This window comes from Ochotona curzoniae, unplaced genomic scaffold, assembly GCF_017591425.1.
Source record: "Ochotona curzoniae isolate NIBS_2020 unplaced genomic scaffold, NIBS_Ocur_1.0 scaffold_1852, whole genome shotgun sequence".
NCBI lineage: Eukaryota > Metazoa > Chordata > Mammalia > Lagomorpha > Ochotonidae > Ochotona > Ochotona curzoniae.
Window position 1 is genome coordinate 10,175,463 of NW_024467087.1, and position 16,071 is coordinate 10,191,533.

The 16,071-nt window shown below is 42.7% G+C and overlaps 1 protein-coding gene across 5 annotated transcripts in view; it reads left to right on the forward strand.

The window, feature by feature from the left end:
* The window catches only part of ARHGEF6 (Rac/Cdc42 guanine nucleotide exchange factor 6), a 103,906-nt gene that overhangs the window by 50,050 nt on the left and 37,785 nt on the right, over nucleotides 1-16,071 (forward strand). For all 5 annotated transcript variants that reach the window (XM_040999425.1, XM_040999424.1, XM_040999422.1 and 2 more), the window contains exons 6-8: nucleotides 799-869; nucleotides 11,754-11,848; nucleotides 15,663-15,758. In XM_040999425.1, coding sequence (XP_040855359.1) covers nucleotides 799-869; nucleotides 11,754-11,848; nucleotides 15,663-15,758 — 262 coding nt within the window. The remainder of the gene's footprint in view (nucleotides 1-798; nucleotides 870-11,753; nucleotides 11,849-15,662; nucleotides 15,759-16,071) is intronic.

Consider the following 16,071-nt stretch of genomic DNA (forward strand, 5'->3'; position numbering starts at 1 on the left):
GCCCTAGATATTCTGCCCCCCAGCAGGAGCCTCTCCCCAGCAGGGGAGTTCTTCTACCAGGGTCAGAATCTCGCGTGTGGTGGGGGGTGCTGCATCCCTACTTATCATAGTTTGTCCTCACTCTTGGCCTTTGCATGTGTCAGAGGTTGCTCAAGCCTGACTTAGCCCAGTCTCCTCCTATCCCCATCTCCTGTGAGTGTCAGGTGGGTTCCTGTCTAGTGAGTTCTGTGCTCCCGCCTGGCTAGCTTGTTGCCACTCCCAGGTCTCCATGCAAACTAGCAGGTACTGCAGTCTCACAGAGGCCAGACCACAGGTACCCTACAGAATCTAGCCCCAGATCAATACCTCCCCTGACCTATATAATACTGTTTGCCTACATGTCAATTAAATGACCCCTTTCTAAGGGTGTACTCACCTTACTCCAGGACTTGGAGATGGTGTTCCTCTTCCCAGGCTCACAAGAAGATAGGCAACAGGGAAAGGCTCCCTCTCTCTTTCTGTGGGGTACAGATGAGAACAGAAACATCACTCTCCAACTTTTCCCTTCTATGCCCATTCTACCTCTTAATGCAGACCTCTTGTGTCTATAATTTCCTCACCTTTTTAGTACAATTTACAAAAACAAATCTTTTTTGTAAAAAAAAAAAAGCAAAAAAAAATGAGGGACCTGGAAAAGATAATCTGTTTTTGACCACTTGTATATATATGTGTACATATACAATATATATTGATCTATGTTATGTAATGCTCGTGGTAGACTTATATGATATTAACATAATTTTTATGTATTTTTCACAGAAAGACCTCTTTCCCCCAAGGCTGTCAAAGGATTTGATCCTGCTCCACTTACTAAGAATTATTATACTGTGGTGAGTGTTAAGATGATGAACAAAACTTTTCTTATTTCAATGTAATATTTTCACTTATCAAACCACTGATGTGTTGAGGAGACAAGGAAAAGAAATGGGTAAATTTGCATTGAGACATCCAATAGCATTTGTGTTACAGTGGAACACTTCTATTTGTAGGCTTCTTATGACTATCTGGAAGTTTAACATCTACTAAACTGAAAAATTCATGCGTAGCAGAAAGCTTCAAAGCAAGGGCTATTAAATAGCATTGAAAGAGAATTTGGTTTATATGGAGGCATACTGAAATCAGCATGGGCCTGTGTTGTGGTGTAACAAGTTAAGCTGGCATCTCATAATGGTGCCAGTTCACATCCGGGATGCTCCACTTCCAATCCAGCTCCTTGATAATGTGTATGGGAAGTCAGCAGAAGATGACCTAAGTTCTTGGGTCCCTGTATGCATGTAGGAGACCTGGATGAAGCTTCTGGTTCTGATCTGGCCCAGCCCTGACCGCTGTAGCCATTTGTAGAGTGAACTAGCAGATGGAAGATCTTTCTCTCTGATTAGCCCTCTCTCTTTGTAACCATGCATTTCAAATATATAAAATTAAAATTAAAACTAAAGGTTTCAGTAATTTGACATAGCCTCACCAGAAACTTAAAGGGTGAATCCTAAATTCCTGTAACACAGTAAGTTTTAAGTGATTATATTCTGTAATTTTACTTTAGAATCAAGAAATCCATTATTTTATCTTCTGGAATATTATCAACCATATCCTTGAGGACATTCCCAAAGGAAGCCTGCCCTTTGGCACAGAGGAAGGAATGAAATTACTCTGGTCTGAACATAGATATGCCAAAATATATTAGCTATAAATAGGACATTTGCAATAGTCAAAATAAATTCCTGCTTGAAAAATGGATTACATCATTCTACTCAATCTACACTGTGTTTTCCTTCATTTCTCCTTTCTGTACTTGGCACAGTTGCTAATTAAATGAAAAGGTCAAGCTGTAATTATCTCTAACTTGCCCTGTTTGGTAGCCTCATTATTTTTCCCACTCTTGCTGAATTCCAGTATCAGTGTTTACTCAGTGTTCTATGAATTTGTATGGGTTTCTCCACATGTACGCAGGTCCCCTTTGCATCAAAAGCACCTGGAATCTTGTTAATAGTGCAAATGTCTGGCCCTTATACATGACTTTGCATCAAAATATCTGGTCATGGATTTCAGAAAATAACACACCCCTTCCTCATGACACATAGGCAGTTATGGTACTCACTTCAATTAAATTTTGCAAACCAATAAAGGGAAAAGTTGAATAGAGGAGGTAGGATTCATGATACACCTTAGGGAAAGTTCAGAATTAGATAAACAGGAGAGCTGAAAGAGAATTAAAGGCAAGGGGAATTATGAAAACAAATCATCCCAAGCCAAAATGTCCATGCCTACTATTCATACAGGTCACAGAATAGAACCATTCTGTTCCTTAAGTATCAAAATGTTCATTGGAAGATGAAATTTTTTATTCACTGCAACTATTGCTGCACTCAGTAGTAAATCTAATCTTTATGTACTCAGAGATGGGACAGGAGAGGACAGATGTTTGACACAGTGGTTAAGATGCCACTTGGGAGATCCCACATCCCTGATGCGATATGCTAGGTATGAGTCTTGGCTCTGTTTCTGATCCAGCTTCCTATCAGGGAGTGTCCTGGGTGGGGGATGGGGGCAACAAGTGATGTCTCCCTTGGAGGAGATCCTCATGGAGTTTCAGGTTCTTGGATTCAGCCTGGCTCAGCTCTGTCTATTGTTTACATTTTGAAACTGAACTAGTGGATGGCGATGGAAGATGTATCTCTCTTTCTCTCTCCCTCTCTCTCTCTCTTCCCCCCCACCCCACCCCCATCATCCTGCCTTTCAAATAAACTTAAGTAAGCCAGAGTCACAATCATATTAATACTCAACTCTGGGGTTGAGTATCTGTCTGCAGAGTGAGGGATATTTCCCTGTATCCAAATAGGAAGCCATAAATCTGTGAGGATCAGTACTATTTATTTTGTTCTAACTTTTTTCCCCCTACTTTATATATAACTCATGAGAGATGCCTAAAGGGCATGTTGAACAGAACTGACATGCAGTAGGAAAGGTGGGAGGGAGGCCCTGACAAATTAAATCAATAAATCCCAGGAAACCTACTGAAACTCATACTGTAACCTCCCTCCCCCTCACCTCCATTTTCTCTCCCATTCATTGCTCTGTCTACTCTCCTATTCTTTCTACCTATCTAACGATCATCACTCTTTTTATGCAACTAGTCTGTGTTATCTTACTTAGCTATCCATTGCTTCTCTCCTCTGTATATGCTATTTTCTTTCTTTGAATCTACCCTTTTGCTGTGTCACTGCTTGGCATCTCTTCCATCTGAAGGCTGGAGGTAGAAAAACGACAGGGTTTTGTGGAGTTAGTGAGTCTATCTCTTGATAATGGGGGGCAGTGTTTGTTTTGTGGAAGCCAATGACCTGAGAGCATGAAATCAATCACTATACTTGAATGTGCACAGGCAGTTCTACTGGTATATAAATCAAATATGACATAAATACAGTAGTATTTTGCCTTTTAAGCCTCAGAGGGCTTTGTCAACATTAACTCATTTTTACAGGCATCAGAATTATCTGAGAATTCCTATAATGTGATATTTTTGCCTTGCTTGAATGTTTCCTGGGGTCCTTGTAATTTTTCTTTATCATTCCTTTATTGTTAACTTCAACCCAATGTTGTGTATGCACATTAGCCTCTTAAAATAATTTCTTCATACTTATCTGACTCTTCCCTTTGGGAAAACATGTTTATAAAGATGGACTCACTCTAAAGCCTTTCTGGGAAATAGAGGAAATGTATTTTACCGGAAAATCAATATCCCACGATGGAGTTACAAAAGGCCTTCCCCTCTTTTTCTATGGCTTCTTACAACCTGTTTAATTCTGAATTCGGGCCAAGACTAGTTGAGCAAAAGGATATTCAGTTGTCCTTGTGAAGACGGAGTGAGGGAGGCAAAGACAGCCTGGACACAGTCTATTTTAGCAAGTCTGAATTGATTTCATCTTGATCAGATTGTGCTGCTCTGAAGTTGGTTGGCCTGCCAAACTCCTTGCCTTCTGAGTCACCACTGAGGCCTTCTGTTTGAGAATACATTGGCTTCTCTGTCTGGTTGCTTCTTATCCTTTTAAATTAGATGCCCTGTGGCCTGAAAAATAAAGAATCTGTCTCAGAAGTTTATCACTTGGTCTTTTGAAATTGAGGAAAGCAATAAAGTCTGTGTGAATCTGGGAAAGAATCTCAAGCATCCATCCTGACGAGCATTTCTGCTAATCACATCATACTCAGGAGTGCTTTTATTTATGAGAATACCATTCAAATATGATTTCTTGGGCAGAATTGGATAAAAGGACCTTTTCACCACCTTTGTCATTTTAGTGCAGTAAGTATGCTTCCATTTTCAAAACTTGCAATCATGATAATGTAGCATACAGTTCCCTATAGCTCTCCAGAGGTCACTCACAGTAGGAACTATCTGCCTGCCCGTGTTCTTCACCTCTATCTTGTCTGTCCTATGCCAGTGGCTCTAGTAGAGATAGCATCCTGAGAAAGTGTGTTGCCTTACCACATGAACAAGTCTGACAGAGCAGGTACTGATCATTCTTAACAGTTCCTAGCAATTGTGTATAAATGAGGTCCAGCTAATATATTAAAAGAAGTTGAAATAAGCAAGCTATCTTGATGAGAAAAGAAGGAACTATATCAACCATGGGACTAAAGTAATGTTTAGCTGCCTTAAAAGTCACATTTTATCATGAAAATTATATTTGTGATTTTTCTAATTTAAGAATTCTCTTCAGGTGGACACTCGATGTAGTGGTTAAGATTCCAGTTGGACGGTCCCTGTGCTTAGTGCCAAAAGTCCTCTCCTTACACACGCTGGGATCCCATATGGGTGCCTATTTTTGTCCCAGCTGCTCCACTTCCCATCCAGCTCCCTGCTGGTGGCCTGAGAAAGCAGTTGAGGACGGCCCAAAGCCTTGAGACCCTGCACCTGTGTGGGAGACCCGAAAGAGGCTCCTGGGTCCTGGCTTCGAATCGGTTCAGCTCCAGCCATTGCGTTCACTTGGGGAGTGAATCATCGGACGGAAGATCTTCCTCTCTCTGTCTCTTTGCTCCTTTCTGTATATCTGACTTGCCAATGAAAATACATATTAAAAAAAAAAAAAGATCCTAGCTGGACACCAGCATCTCATATTGGAGTGTCTGGGTTCAAGTCTCAGCTCTAGCCCGACTCCAGCTTCCTGCTCACGTGCACCTTGGGAAACTACAGGTGATGGCTCAGGTAGTCTGGTCTCTTCCACACACATGGCAGAACTTTGTAGAATTCCTGCATCATGTCTGTCTTTCATTTAGTTTATGCATAAGCACACATGAGCATATACAGATGTGAAATGAAACACATTGTTGCTATTATGATGTTTAAATAAATTTCTGCTAGCTCAAGAGTAATAAAAAATTTTTGTTTTATTTTCACTTATTCCTTCTCTAAGTATTCTTCCCTTCTTTATGTAGATCTGATTAGGCCTAACAGTGATATATTCCTTCTGTTTTTACTTATTTAAAAGTGTATTTCTTCATTTCTGAACGATACTTTCACAGAAATCATCATCAGATTAATTTTTTTCAGATTAATTTTGCTTCAGTAACTGCAAATTCCTAGATTTGCATCTTTGGAGAGTAATTGCTAAGCATCTGAAGTTAGACAAGACTGACTATAAATAGGAGCTCCAACTTAACTCCCAGCTTTAAAGAAAAAAAGTTTTACTTTTGTGAAACGCAGAGTGTTGAGGGGCAGTGATTGGGGGAGAGATGAAGAGTGAGAGAGGGATAGACATCTTCCTTCCATTGATACACTCTCCAAATGCACTCAACGACTGGTACTAGGTCAGGCAGAAACCAGGAGCCAGGAACTCCTTTCGACTCTCCATTGGGGGTGGCTCCGAGCCAAGCACTTGGATCATCTCATACTACTTTCCCAGGCATATTAGCAGGGAGATGGATCATAAGTGCAGCAAGCAGGACTTGAACTGGTGCCTGATGAGGAATATAGGCATAGTAAGTGGTGACTTAACCTATTGGGCCACAGCACTGCCCCCAATTCAGCTTTTGAACTGCTTTGTGAGCTGTGTCCTTCTAAGGCAATGATTCTCAGTGCGAGATGATGCTATTTGACAATTTGTCAATACTTTTTGGTTGTCATATCTGCAGTAGAGGCCATGTACATTTATAATCCACAGGATACACTCTCACATCAAATAATTATTTGGTCTGAAATGTCAATGCTGTTAGGATCATGAAGAAATACAAAATATGAGTTATGTATTTATCTTTGAGAAACCAAAAGATAGGGCACACAGCCCGGCTAGGAGAAGGAGACGGAGAGATGAGAGTGAGAGCGAGAGATGTTATCTGATGACTCACTTCTGAAATGCCTGCAGTGGTCAGGATTGGCCGGGGACCAGAGTCAAATTCAGGCGCTCCATTATGGAATGTGATATCTTAATCTATGTCTTAACTGCTAGGATAAACACCCCCACCCCGAAACTGTGTTTTTAATCCTTCAAATTGGTGAGGCCCTTTCCCACTCCCTCAGCAACTGCTTATGCAGTACCTCACTGCCTGTTCACAATGACCCCTGAGGTAGGTGAAATGTCACAATCTGAGATGAGGTTAGTAAAGCCTTGAAGCTGCAAATACCAGCCAGTGGTAACTGAGTCAGGACCACCACCCTCTAGCCCTCTGGTTTCCCAGAAGACCTACAGTTTCCTGAGGCTCCACTTCCTTTGGCCTTTGTAGGCTGCAAAAGCAGATCATCATGCATTGTCTTGTGAGTACAGTGGTCTTTCAGCTTCTCAGGGAGTTGGGTTCGGGACCACCCATGGGTAGCAACATCCAAGGATACTGACCTTCTCCTAAATAAGTGCCATATTATTTACATAAAACTGACCCCCCCATACACCTGTGTGCTCTAAAACTTCATATTTTGTATACCTAACACAGCACAATGTGATAAAAATAGTTGTTATAATGTATTTTTAAAGCAATAGTGATGAAGAAAAATCTATTCATGTTTAGTAGAGATGTATTTTTCTCAAATGTTTCATTCTTTTTTAAATTTCATTTTTAGTTTTTTTAAAATTTTCCTTTCTAATATTGTTTACATACTTGAGAGGGTGGCACGCTCACATGGGCCTCTGATTTGGGTAGGAGGAGATAAAGGAATGGGGGAAGGTGGATGGGGCAAGTGTTTCAGTTTTTTTTTCTCCTGTGTCCACAAGGGAGGAGAGGGAAGGAGTGCTCCTTGCTGTCAATTTATGTCAGCACCTGGCATTGGGGGCTTGGTCATTTGATGAGACCCTGCTGTGGAGCAGAGTGTTCCAAGGATGTCATTCGAGTAGTTTGTTGCACCAGGGTTGAGAAAATCTTTGGTTGACAAAGTCCACAGACTCACACTTGCTATAAGCTTGGCCAGGAGAATTATCCAACTTGTTCTGCTTTCCATCCTTTGATGAGGCAGTTGATGTCTTCTACTGGACTAGATGCATCATGTCCACTGTGTACATATGGTCATACTGTTTACTGCATGGGGACCAGAAACTGAGGAGGCCAGGTCTGGACATATGCACTCCAAGACCAGATCACATATCCTGTGATTTTCCCTGTGGCCAGTGTCTGAGTCCAGCAATCTAGCTGGGGAGTTCTTTAAGAAACCTCATGTGGGTGACCTCAGACTTGACTCATGTGTGCCAACCATTGCAGGGTCAGGATCAGTTTGTCACCTACACCAGCCAATGCACATACTAGTGGTGCAGTTGCCTGGTCAGTTCCACCCCAGCCACACATTTCATGCAAACTGGTGGGTGCTGTAGCCCAGCCCAGCCAGCCCATCACAGACCCAGTCCCATGCATTCCAGCAAGTGCTGCAGCCTAATCGGGGTGATTCCCAATAACTCCTACCTGGCCTGCCTCTGGCCCTGGTTTTCAGTGCATACCAACCTCTGCTGAGGCCTATCCCGGCCCAATCCATATTCGATCCAGCTCTCATGCACACCTGTGGGTGCTACAGCTTAGCTTAGCCCAACTCGCCTCCATCCCAACCCTCATGTGTGCTGACCGGTGCTGCTGCGTTGTCCAGCCTAGCCTACCCCAAGCCCTAGTTCTTGTACTCACCAGCAATAGGTACAACTTAACAGGAGAGTGCTCACAGTTCCTCTGTCAGGCTTGTTCCCAGTCTTAGGGCTTGTGTGTTTAAGCAGGTGCTACAGCTCAGTTTGTAATGGCCTACCCCTAGTCTTGGCATTTTTCAGCAGGTACTACTGTCTGGTTCAGCCTGGCCCACACCCAGGCCCATCTCTCCTGGGTGAGTGCAATAGCCTATCCCAGCCTCACCCACCCCCAGCTGTCAGGTGAAATGGCTTGTGTTGCAGTGTACCCTGGCCTGGCCTGAACCCTGTCCTGGTTCTCACTCATGCCAGTGGGTTCTGTGGATTGACCCTACTTGGCCTGCTCCCTCAACTGGCTCACATGTGCCAACAGGTGCTGCCTGGTCTAACCTGCACCCAGCCTTGACTCTCGTGATCACCAATGGGAGCATCAACCTAGCAAGGAAGCTCCTTAAGTTCCCCTGCCAGGGCCACCTCCAGCCCCAAATTTCATGTGTGACAGGGAGTGCTGCTACCTAGACTGACTTGGCCCGCCTCCAGTCCTGGCACTTAGCAGCAGAAATTGTGGCCTATCCTAACTGGCCCAAACCCATTCCTGCTCTTAACGATGGATGCTACAGCCTAACCCAGCCTGGTCCACCCTCAGATCTGGCTCTCATGTGAACCAGTGGGTGTTGTGGCCTATCGCAGTTTGTCCCAAATTCATCCTGGCTCTTGGATCATCAGCAGGTGCTAGAGCTTAGCCCATTCTGGCCCACCCCCAGACCCAGCATATGCACATGCCAACAGGTGCTACAGCCTCACTCAGCCAGGTACACTCACAATCCTGGTTCTCACATTCATCAGTGGATGCTGCAGCCCAGCAAGGTAGTCCCCAAAGTTCCCCTACCAGGTCTGCTCCCAGGCTTTGCGTGTGCTGGCAGGTGCTTCAATCCAGCTTGGCCTGGTCCACATGCAGTCACAGCTCTTACTGGAGGGTGTTGCAACCTACCTGAGCTGGACGCAGCCCACACCCTATATTGGCTCTTGTGTGTGACAGTGGGTGCTGCAGACTTGCTTGGTTGGTCCAGTCCCAGCTCCAGCTATTGTGCTCTGCAGTTGGAGCTTCAGCCTAGTAGGGAAGTTCTTCAAGTTCCCCCACCAGGTCTGCTCCCAGCCCCAGATTTCATGCATGTCAGCATGGCAATAACCCTGCATGGTCTGGTTTGCCCTCAGTCCTGGCCCTTGCACATGCTAGTGGGTGCTGTAGGCTGACCCTGTCTTGGCCTCCTTCCATCTCCAGCTCCCACAAGTGTCAGATGAGTTCCTGTCGTTTGAGTTTTGTAGTCTACCCTGACTTAGCCAGTCACTGCCTCCCGCTCTCTGCATAAACTGGTGGGTGATGCAGCCCCAGAGGCAAGCCTCAAGTCCCCTACAGAATCTGTCCTCAGATCCTGGTTCTTTCCCATTCTGGTGGGCGCTGTGGCCCAGCCTGACATGGCCCACCCACTGCTCTGACTCCCACAGGGGGATACTGTGGCCTAGTCCAGCTAGGCATGCCCCTCCCCAGCCCCAGCTTTTGTGTGTGGCAGCAGGCGGCGGGCAATGCTGTTTATCTCAGCTCAGGTCTCCCACATAGGTGAGTGCCTAGGCCTGACCCAGACATGCTCTGCAATTTCTCCCCTGTAAACAGCTCTGCCTCAGCTCCCTTGCTTATCTGCAAGTACAGTGGAAGACATCAGTAGTCAAATGTGCCCTCAGCCATCCCCACTCCTTTCCTGGGTAATCTTGAGCCCCCTGCCAGGGGACTAGGGTGGCATGTTTCTGCCTGGCATTCTCTGCCTTCTCGACATAACTTTTTTTTTTTTTATTGTTGCTTACATTGTATTATGTAGTACAGTTTTATAGGTGCTGGGGATTCCCCCCACCCCTCCCATACCCCTCCCCCCATGGTGGATTCCTCCACCTTGTTGCATAACCATAGTTCAAGTTCAGTTGAGATTCATTGCTTGCAAACACATGCCTAGCATAAAGTTCAGCGTCTTATTGTCCAGATAAGTTCAGTGGCCTCTTGGGGAGACCTTCTATGGTCTGAAGATAGGTCTAACAGAGTAAAGATCCGGTCAGTTAAAAGCCCCAACAAGGCCTCAGTATCAATATACAACATCGACATAACTTTAAAAAAAAAGAAAGAAAAGAAAAATAGAATAGGCAACTGTGCTGGCATACTGATATATAGTTAAGATAAGTTTGGCATTAACCATGCCCCAAATGCCTTCTAGCTATTGGCTGTTTTCTTTCCAGTAGTGTAATACTTACCGAAGTACAGGGCAACCTAGGCAGTTGCTGACAGCTGGGGCCAAATGTTTCAGTCTCTGGTTGAATTTTCAGATGTGGCACCCATAGAGAAGGCCAAATATGTGTGTCTAGTGAAGTGGTAGACCATGGCAATTCTCCTGCTAAGAATGCTTCATTCTGTTTTGTAATCCTGGATTAATACCTCCATTCCCTGTGTGCAGAACAGCATTTGGCACCAGGTTAGCTCTCAGGAAATTATTGTTTGGTTAATTCGATGATACAAAAGAAAGTATACCAAGACGTTAGCTTGGTTGTCTCTAAGAGCATGAAATGAAGCTTCCAGAAGAGGCTGTGAAATGGCACATGACCCTGGGACTCTCGGAGAAAGAGAAACTGTGGGAGTATTCATTAGTTATTTTACTCACAGGATTTTAATAATTGTTAATCAGACTAATAAGTGTTTTATTTATAGGATTAAAATTGTTATTAGGGATATTAATAAGTACTGTTTGCCTTACTAACTTTCCTACATTTTAGCTTCTTCTCTTTGAGTTATTCACTCTAGCACCTTTTCACTTTTATAAAAATATTGATTTCAACTCTGATTAAAAATTCACAATATCCTTAGATTTTGTTCCCTACAGGTCTTAACAGAAATATATCTTAAAGAGCATTTTGTAATTGTTCTGCATCTAAAATTATCATGACATTTTAATCTCAGTTTTCTTTTTTGCAATTAACTGTTTAGTTTATTCATTTGAGAGGCAGAGAATCAGACAGACAAAAGATAGACAAATAACTTCCATCTGTCACTTGCAAGCCAAAATGCCCATGGTAGTTAGAGCCAGGCCAAGCTGAAGCTCAGAGCCTGGGACTCTGACCAGGTCTTCTACATAGCAGGTAGGTACCCAAGTACTTCAGACATCACTGCACATTAGCAGGAAGCTGGAATTGGAAGTGGGGTAAGAACTTGGACTCAGGCATTCTGATAAGCAGTGTTTTTAACCACTGTGCCTAATGTCCACCCACGTCTCAATTTTTATTCATAAGAAGAGAATGGTGATCCTATGTTAAGTAAATGAGGATAAAGTGGTTTAAGACTCATGAAGGCATTTGTGAATAGTACTGTGTCAATGGCAGCATCCCTCATGTTATGGGTAACTCTGAAAAGTTGTGTTTGTGTGAGCTATGTAACATAATCAGCTACCATACAATTCTTAAAATAGTTTGCCAGGACAAAGTACATTTGGAGTTTGTGCTCCTTGTGTGTCATATTAGCCTGAGTAAATAGGACCTCTCCTTTTCTAACTATGGACTCTCTTTAACAATTACAACTCTTTGATATTTGTTTTTCTATAGGTATTACAGAACATCCTGGATACTGAAAAAGAGTATGCAAAAGAACTCCAGTCTCTTCTTGTTACATACTTGAGACCTCTGCAGTCCAATAACAAGTAAGCTTTTTTACTTTAAACCTTCACTAAACAAAGCAAGAAATGTCAGCATATGGAGTCATTACTCTTATGTCACTGAATAATTGATTGTGCCCTTTAGAAGAATTTCCACAGATCACAGATTGCCAAGAACATGGTCAGGGCAACAGAAATTATGCAAGATGTAGCTTTTGTAGTGCTTGGTGGTAGAAACAATGAGGTGATTTGTATTTCTGCCTGTTTACAATTTTTATTTTGTACATTTTTTGCCTCTTCATCATTAAACATTTTAACTAGAAATTTAAAAGAACATGTAATAATTGTACTTGTATATGGAGGGTAGTATTATATTTCACTACTTGTGTACAATGTATAGGATTAGATCAAGGTAATCATCAGATCCATCACTGTAAACCTCAATTACTTATTTGATTTTGTATCGTTCCAAATCCTCTGGACTAGCTGTGTCTGGACTAGCTGTCAACTGGATCTGCCCTCCTGTGCTGTGGAACATTAGAAGTCATTCCTGCCACCAACTGTACCCTGCAGCCATTAATCATCGTTTCCCATCCCCTCCCCACACAGCTTCCAGCCCGTCATAACTCCTATTGGCCACTTTCATGAAGTCGACTTTTCTAGCTCTCACACAGGTTGTGTATTTTTAAAGTGATGTCTGACTTTAACTTACAGAAAAAGAACACTTTCTGGTACTTTTATTCAGAAATATGCAAACTGGAAATTCTCACACTCACTGTGACCTTTTGCTTTCCAGGGCACAACCTCTTTCCCATGGTCTGGGAGTAGAAAGAGTGTGGCATTTTTGTGAATGGTCATAGGAACAATTCAAGGCAGTATTTCACAGAGGCATATGTGAATGATAAAGAGACACTTTTTAAAAAAGAATGTTCAAACTTTATTTTGGTTTTAAAGAATTTGAAGCGGCATTGTCTAAGGCTTGGACTGACAATGTAATTTTCATGAAAGGAAAATGCTGACCGTTCTCTTTTTCTGTGTCTTTGCAAATTAAAGTGGACTTAACTGTTTTTAACCGTATCCTTTTATGTTTTTATTTTCATTTTCATTGGTTTGCTTTTACTAAAGATCATAATCAATAAATCACATAGAAACTTAGCAGTTATCCCATCTGTAGGCAGTTGCTTAAGCTATCCATGTAAGTTTTAAATGAATTTAATCTATTTCTCCGACTTTTCTCCTTTTATCCCAAGATTGCATATTTTTAAAAATATTTATTTATTTATTTAAAAGGTATGGTGACAGTGAGGGAGAGATCAATAGAAGAAGACACACAGAGAGAGAGAGAGAGAGAGAGAATTGTCTTCTGTCACTTTATTCTCTGAATGTTAGCATGAGCTGGGGATGGACCAGGTCAAAGCCAGGAGCCAGGAGCTCCATCCTGGCCTTGCACGTTCCTGGAAGGGATCAGAAGCCATGACAGTACTTTTCCCCAAGCATTCTGGTATGTGGTGTGGGTTCCCCTAGAGTGTGGTTTAACGTGCTGCTCCACAGCGCATGCCTGTTCCCCAAATCACGTTTGTTTAGGCATTATGTCTTGTTGAATTTCCAGCTCAGTTGTTCTGCAGCACTATGAGAATGTTTCTTGGTGTAAGAGTTTAAACATCATCAACAGCAAAGTGGTTTTGGTGTTACTGTGTGAAATATGGAGTGTTCTGTGAATCGTAGTTTTTAAAGATGAAAGGACCCTCAGTACAGTGTTAAGAGTCCTAGGCAAATTGACTCTCCCCATTGAAATGCACCTCGTGCTGTCTGGAAAAGACAGGCAAAGGAGGAGACTGGAACTTAGTTGTGGATCCTGGAAGGGGGGATGATAAGATTTCAAATGAAGCAGGGACTGACTCGCAATCACAAACCGTGAGAAGACAGGAAAGGAAAGGAGCCAGAGCAGAGGAGGTGAGAAACCTGAGGCAGACCTGCACTAGGCCGAAACAATTTAAATTTACCATTACAGTAAGTTTCCATTAGGTCTGACAGTTTGGTGAGCAACAACAGCACTTGAGCAAACCAAGGCTGTTCCTGGCCTGATCCTGAAGGGGCCAAATGAGGGCCCGGTCAGGTTCAAGGAAAACCCTGATGGGGCTCTTGCTGCTGTGAGAGAACAGGTGCCAGGGAAGCAGACTGGCGAAGGTTTCACTTTCGGCAGCCACTCAGCAGGGGGTTTCCAGCTTGTGGTTTGGGAGGACAGGATGGCAGAGGAACTGGGAGCATTTGACCCTCCCTGGGTCAGTGGCGGTGCTTGGGGTTTCCCTTTCTTTATTAGTCAGCAGACATTATCTTTTGCAAAGACTCCCCAGGACTGTTACATCCTCAACAAGAAAGAACATGGTACGGAGACTGTTTTTTGTTACTATGATCTTTTAAAGATTTGTGTATTTATTTCAAAATAAGAGCTACATAGAGGAGAGGGAAGGAGAGAGAGAGAAAATATATATAGCAAAATAAGCCTCGATTAAACTAAAATGTTCCTAAATCATCTAAAGAAAATCTAAATGAGAGGAGATAGGAAAGAAGATATTGATGGTCATTTATTGCTTGGTTGGTTTAGGAGTGGAGTGGAATGGAGTCAAAGGCAAACCAAACGCTTCTATCCAGGGCTTCAGTTCTCATATATTGTCCCTTTACCAAGCATGCTACAGGTGAGAACTGAGTTTAACCTGACACTTTATAGGGTTAGGTACCATGACTCGGCCCATTTCACAGATGAGCAAAACCAGGCAAAGGCAACAAAATCAAGCCAAAGTATTCAAACTCCAAAGTCCATGCTTCCAATTATTTGGGGAAGAAAACTTTCTTGAAACTACAACTAAGAAAAAAAAATGCAAAAATAGTGCCTTGGCTCAGAGCCATTTTTCTTCAGTGCATGACATGGGCATGTGTGGTATGTTTCAGCTACTTTCCTAGACTCATGAAAGCAGGGAACATTCAGTCCATCAGCCATCCAAGACCCACAGAATGATCTGGTCTGGCTTTGCCAGAATAATTCAATAAATCTATAGCAGTCTAATTTTTAAGTTGCTGATTTTAATGGCTTGGAAATGATGGTTTAAATACCCATACAGTCTTGGGTGGAATAAAGGTTCCACGCCCATGCACTGGAGTTACTTTTGTCCAGTTAGTCCCAATCATGGCATAGTGTATTTATATACATACTTGGCAATTAAGTACTTGTTATTAACTGACAGTTTTTTGGTAAACTATCTAAGGGTTGAGGCTGGCATTGTGGTATAGCTGTAAAGCTACTGTCTGTGACTCCCACATCCCCTGTGGGTGCAGGTGCGTGGCTGGCTACTCCACTTTCAATCCAGGTCCATACAAATGACCTGGGAAAGCAGCAGATTCATCAAAGTGCTTGAGTCCCTGCATCCACATGGAGAACCTTGAAGAAGCTCCCGGCTGCTTGCTTCAGCCTGCTCTAGCCCCAGCTGTAGCAGCCGTCCAGAGAGTGAATCCACAAATGGAATAATGGAATCTCTCTCTCTCTAACTCTGACTTTCAAACAAAAACTTTTTAGAAAAAGACCCAAGGATACCTGATAATCACTCAGTTTTCTTTGCAGTCATTATCCTTATTACAGGAAGAGAAAACTCAGAAAAGATACCCTAAGAAATTTGCTAAGATAGTAGCTTTGGTATAAATTGAGAAGTCAAAGTTGAAGTTCTTGTGTAAGGATAGCTTCTGTATTTTACTAGGAAATAGCAAACTCTCAGTTAATAGTTTGTTAGTGCATCTCTAATTCTCTAGGGGTAGAGTATTAAAGTCATCCTCCATTAAATGAAGCTTCATTTTTTTTTTTTTTCAGTTTGAGTTCTGTGGAGTTCACATCTTTGCTGGGAAACTTTGAGGAAGTATGCACGTTTCAGCAGACTCTTTGCCAAGCCTTGGAAGAGTGTTCTAAGTAAGTGCAGCTTTTCTGTTAGAAGAGCCAGCAGCTTTGTTGGTTGTGTTTTGCTTTTCCTTTTTCTGTGGCCTTAGATAAGGACACGTTATATGAATTTGCTAAAATATTAGTACATTGTCCCAGAACAAAGTAGCCATGCAGGGAAAATGCAGCAGGTTGTAGTGTCCATGGTGCTAAAGCACTCGTATATCAGTGTTCTGTATCTAAGAAATTGTCAGAACTTCAATTAAAAATCATATCAGTTTCCTGCATCTATTCAATGTGGGAGACGTCGAAGGTCCTGCTTGATATTTTGACATCCTCTCAATAT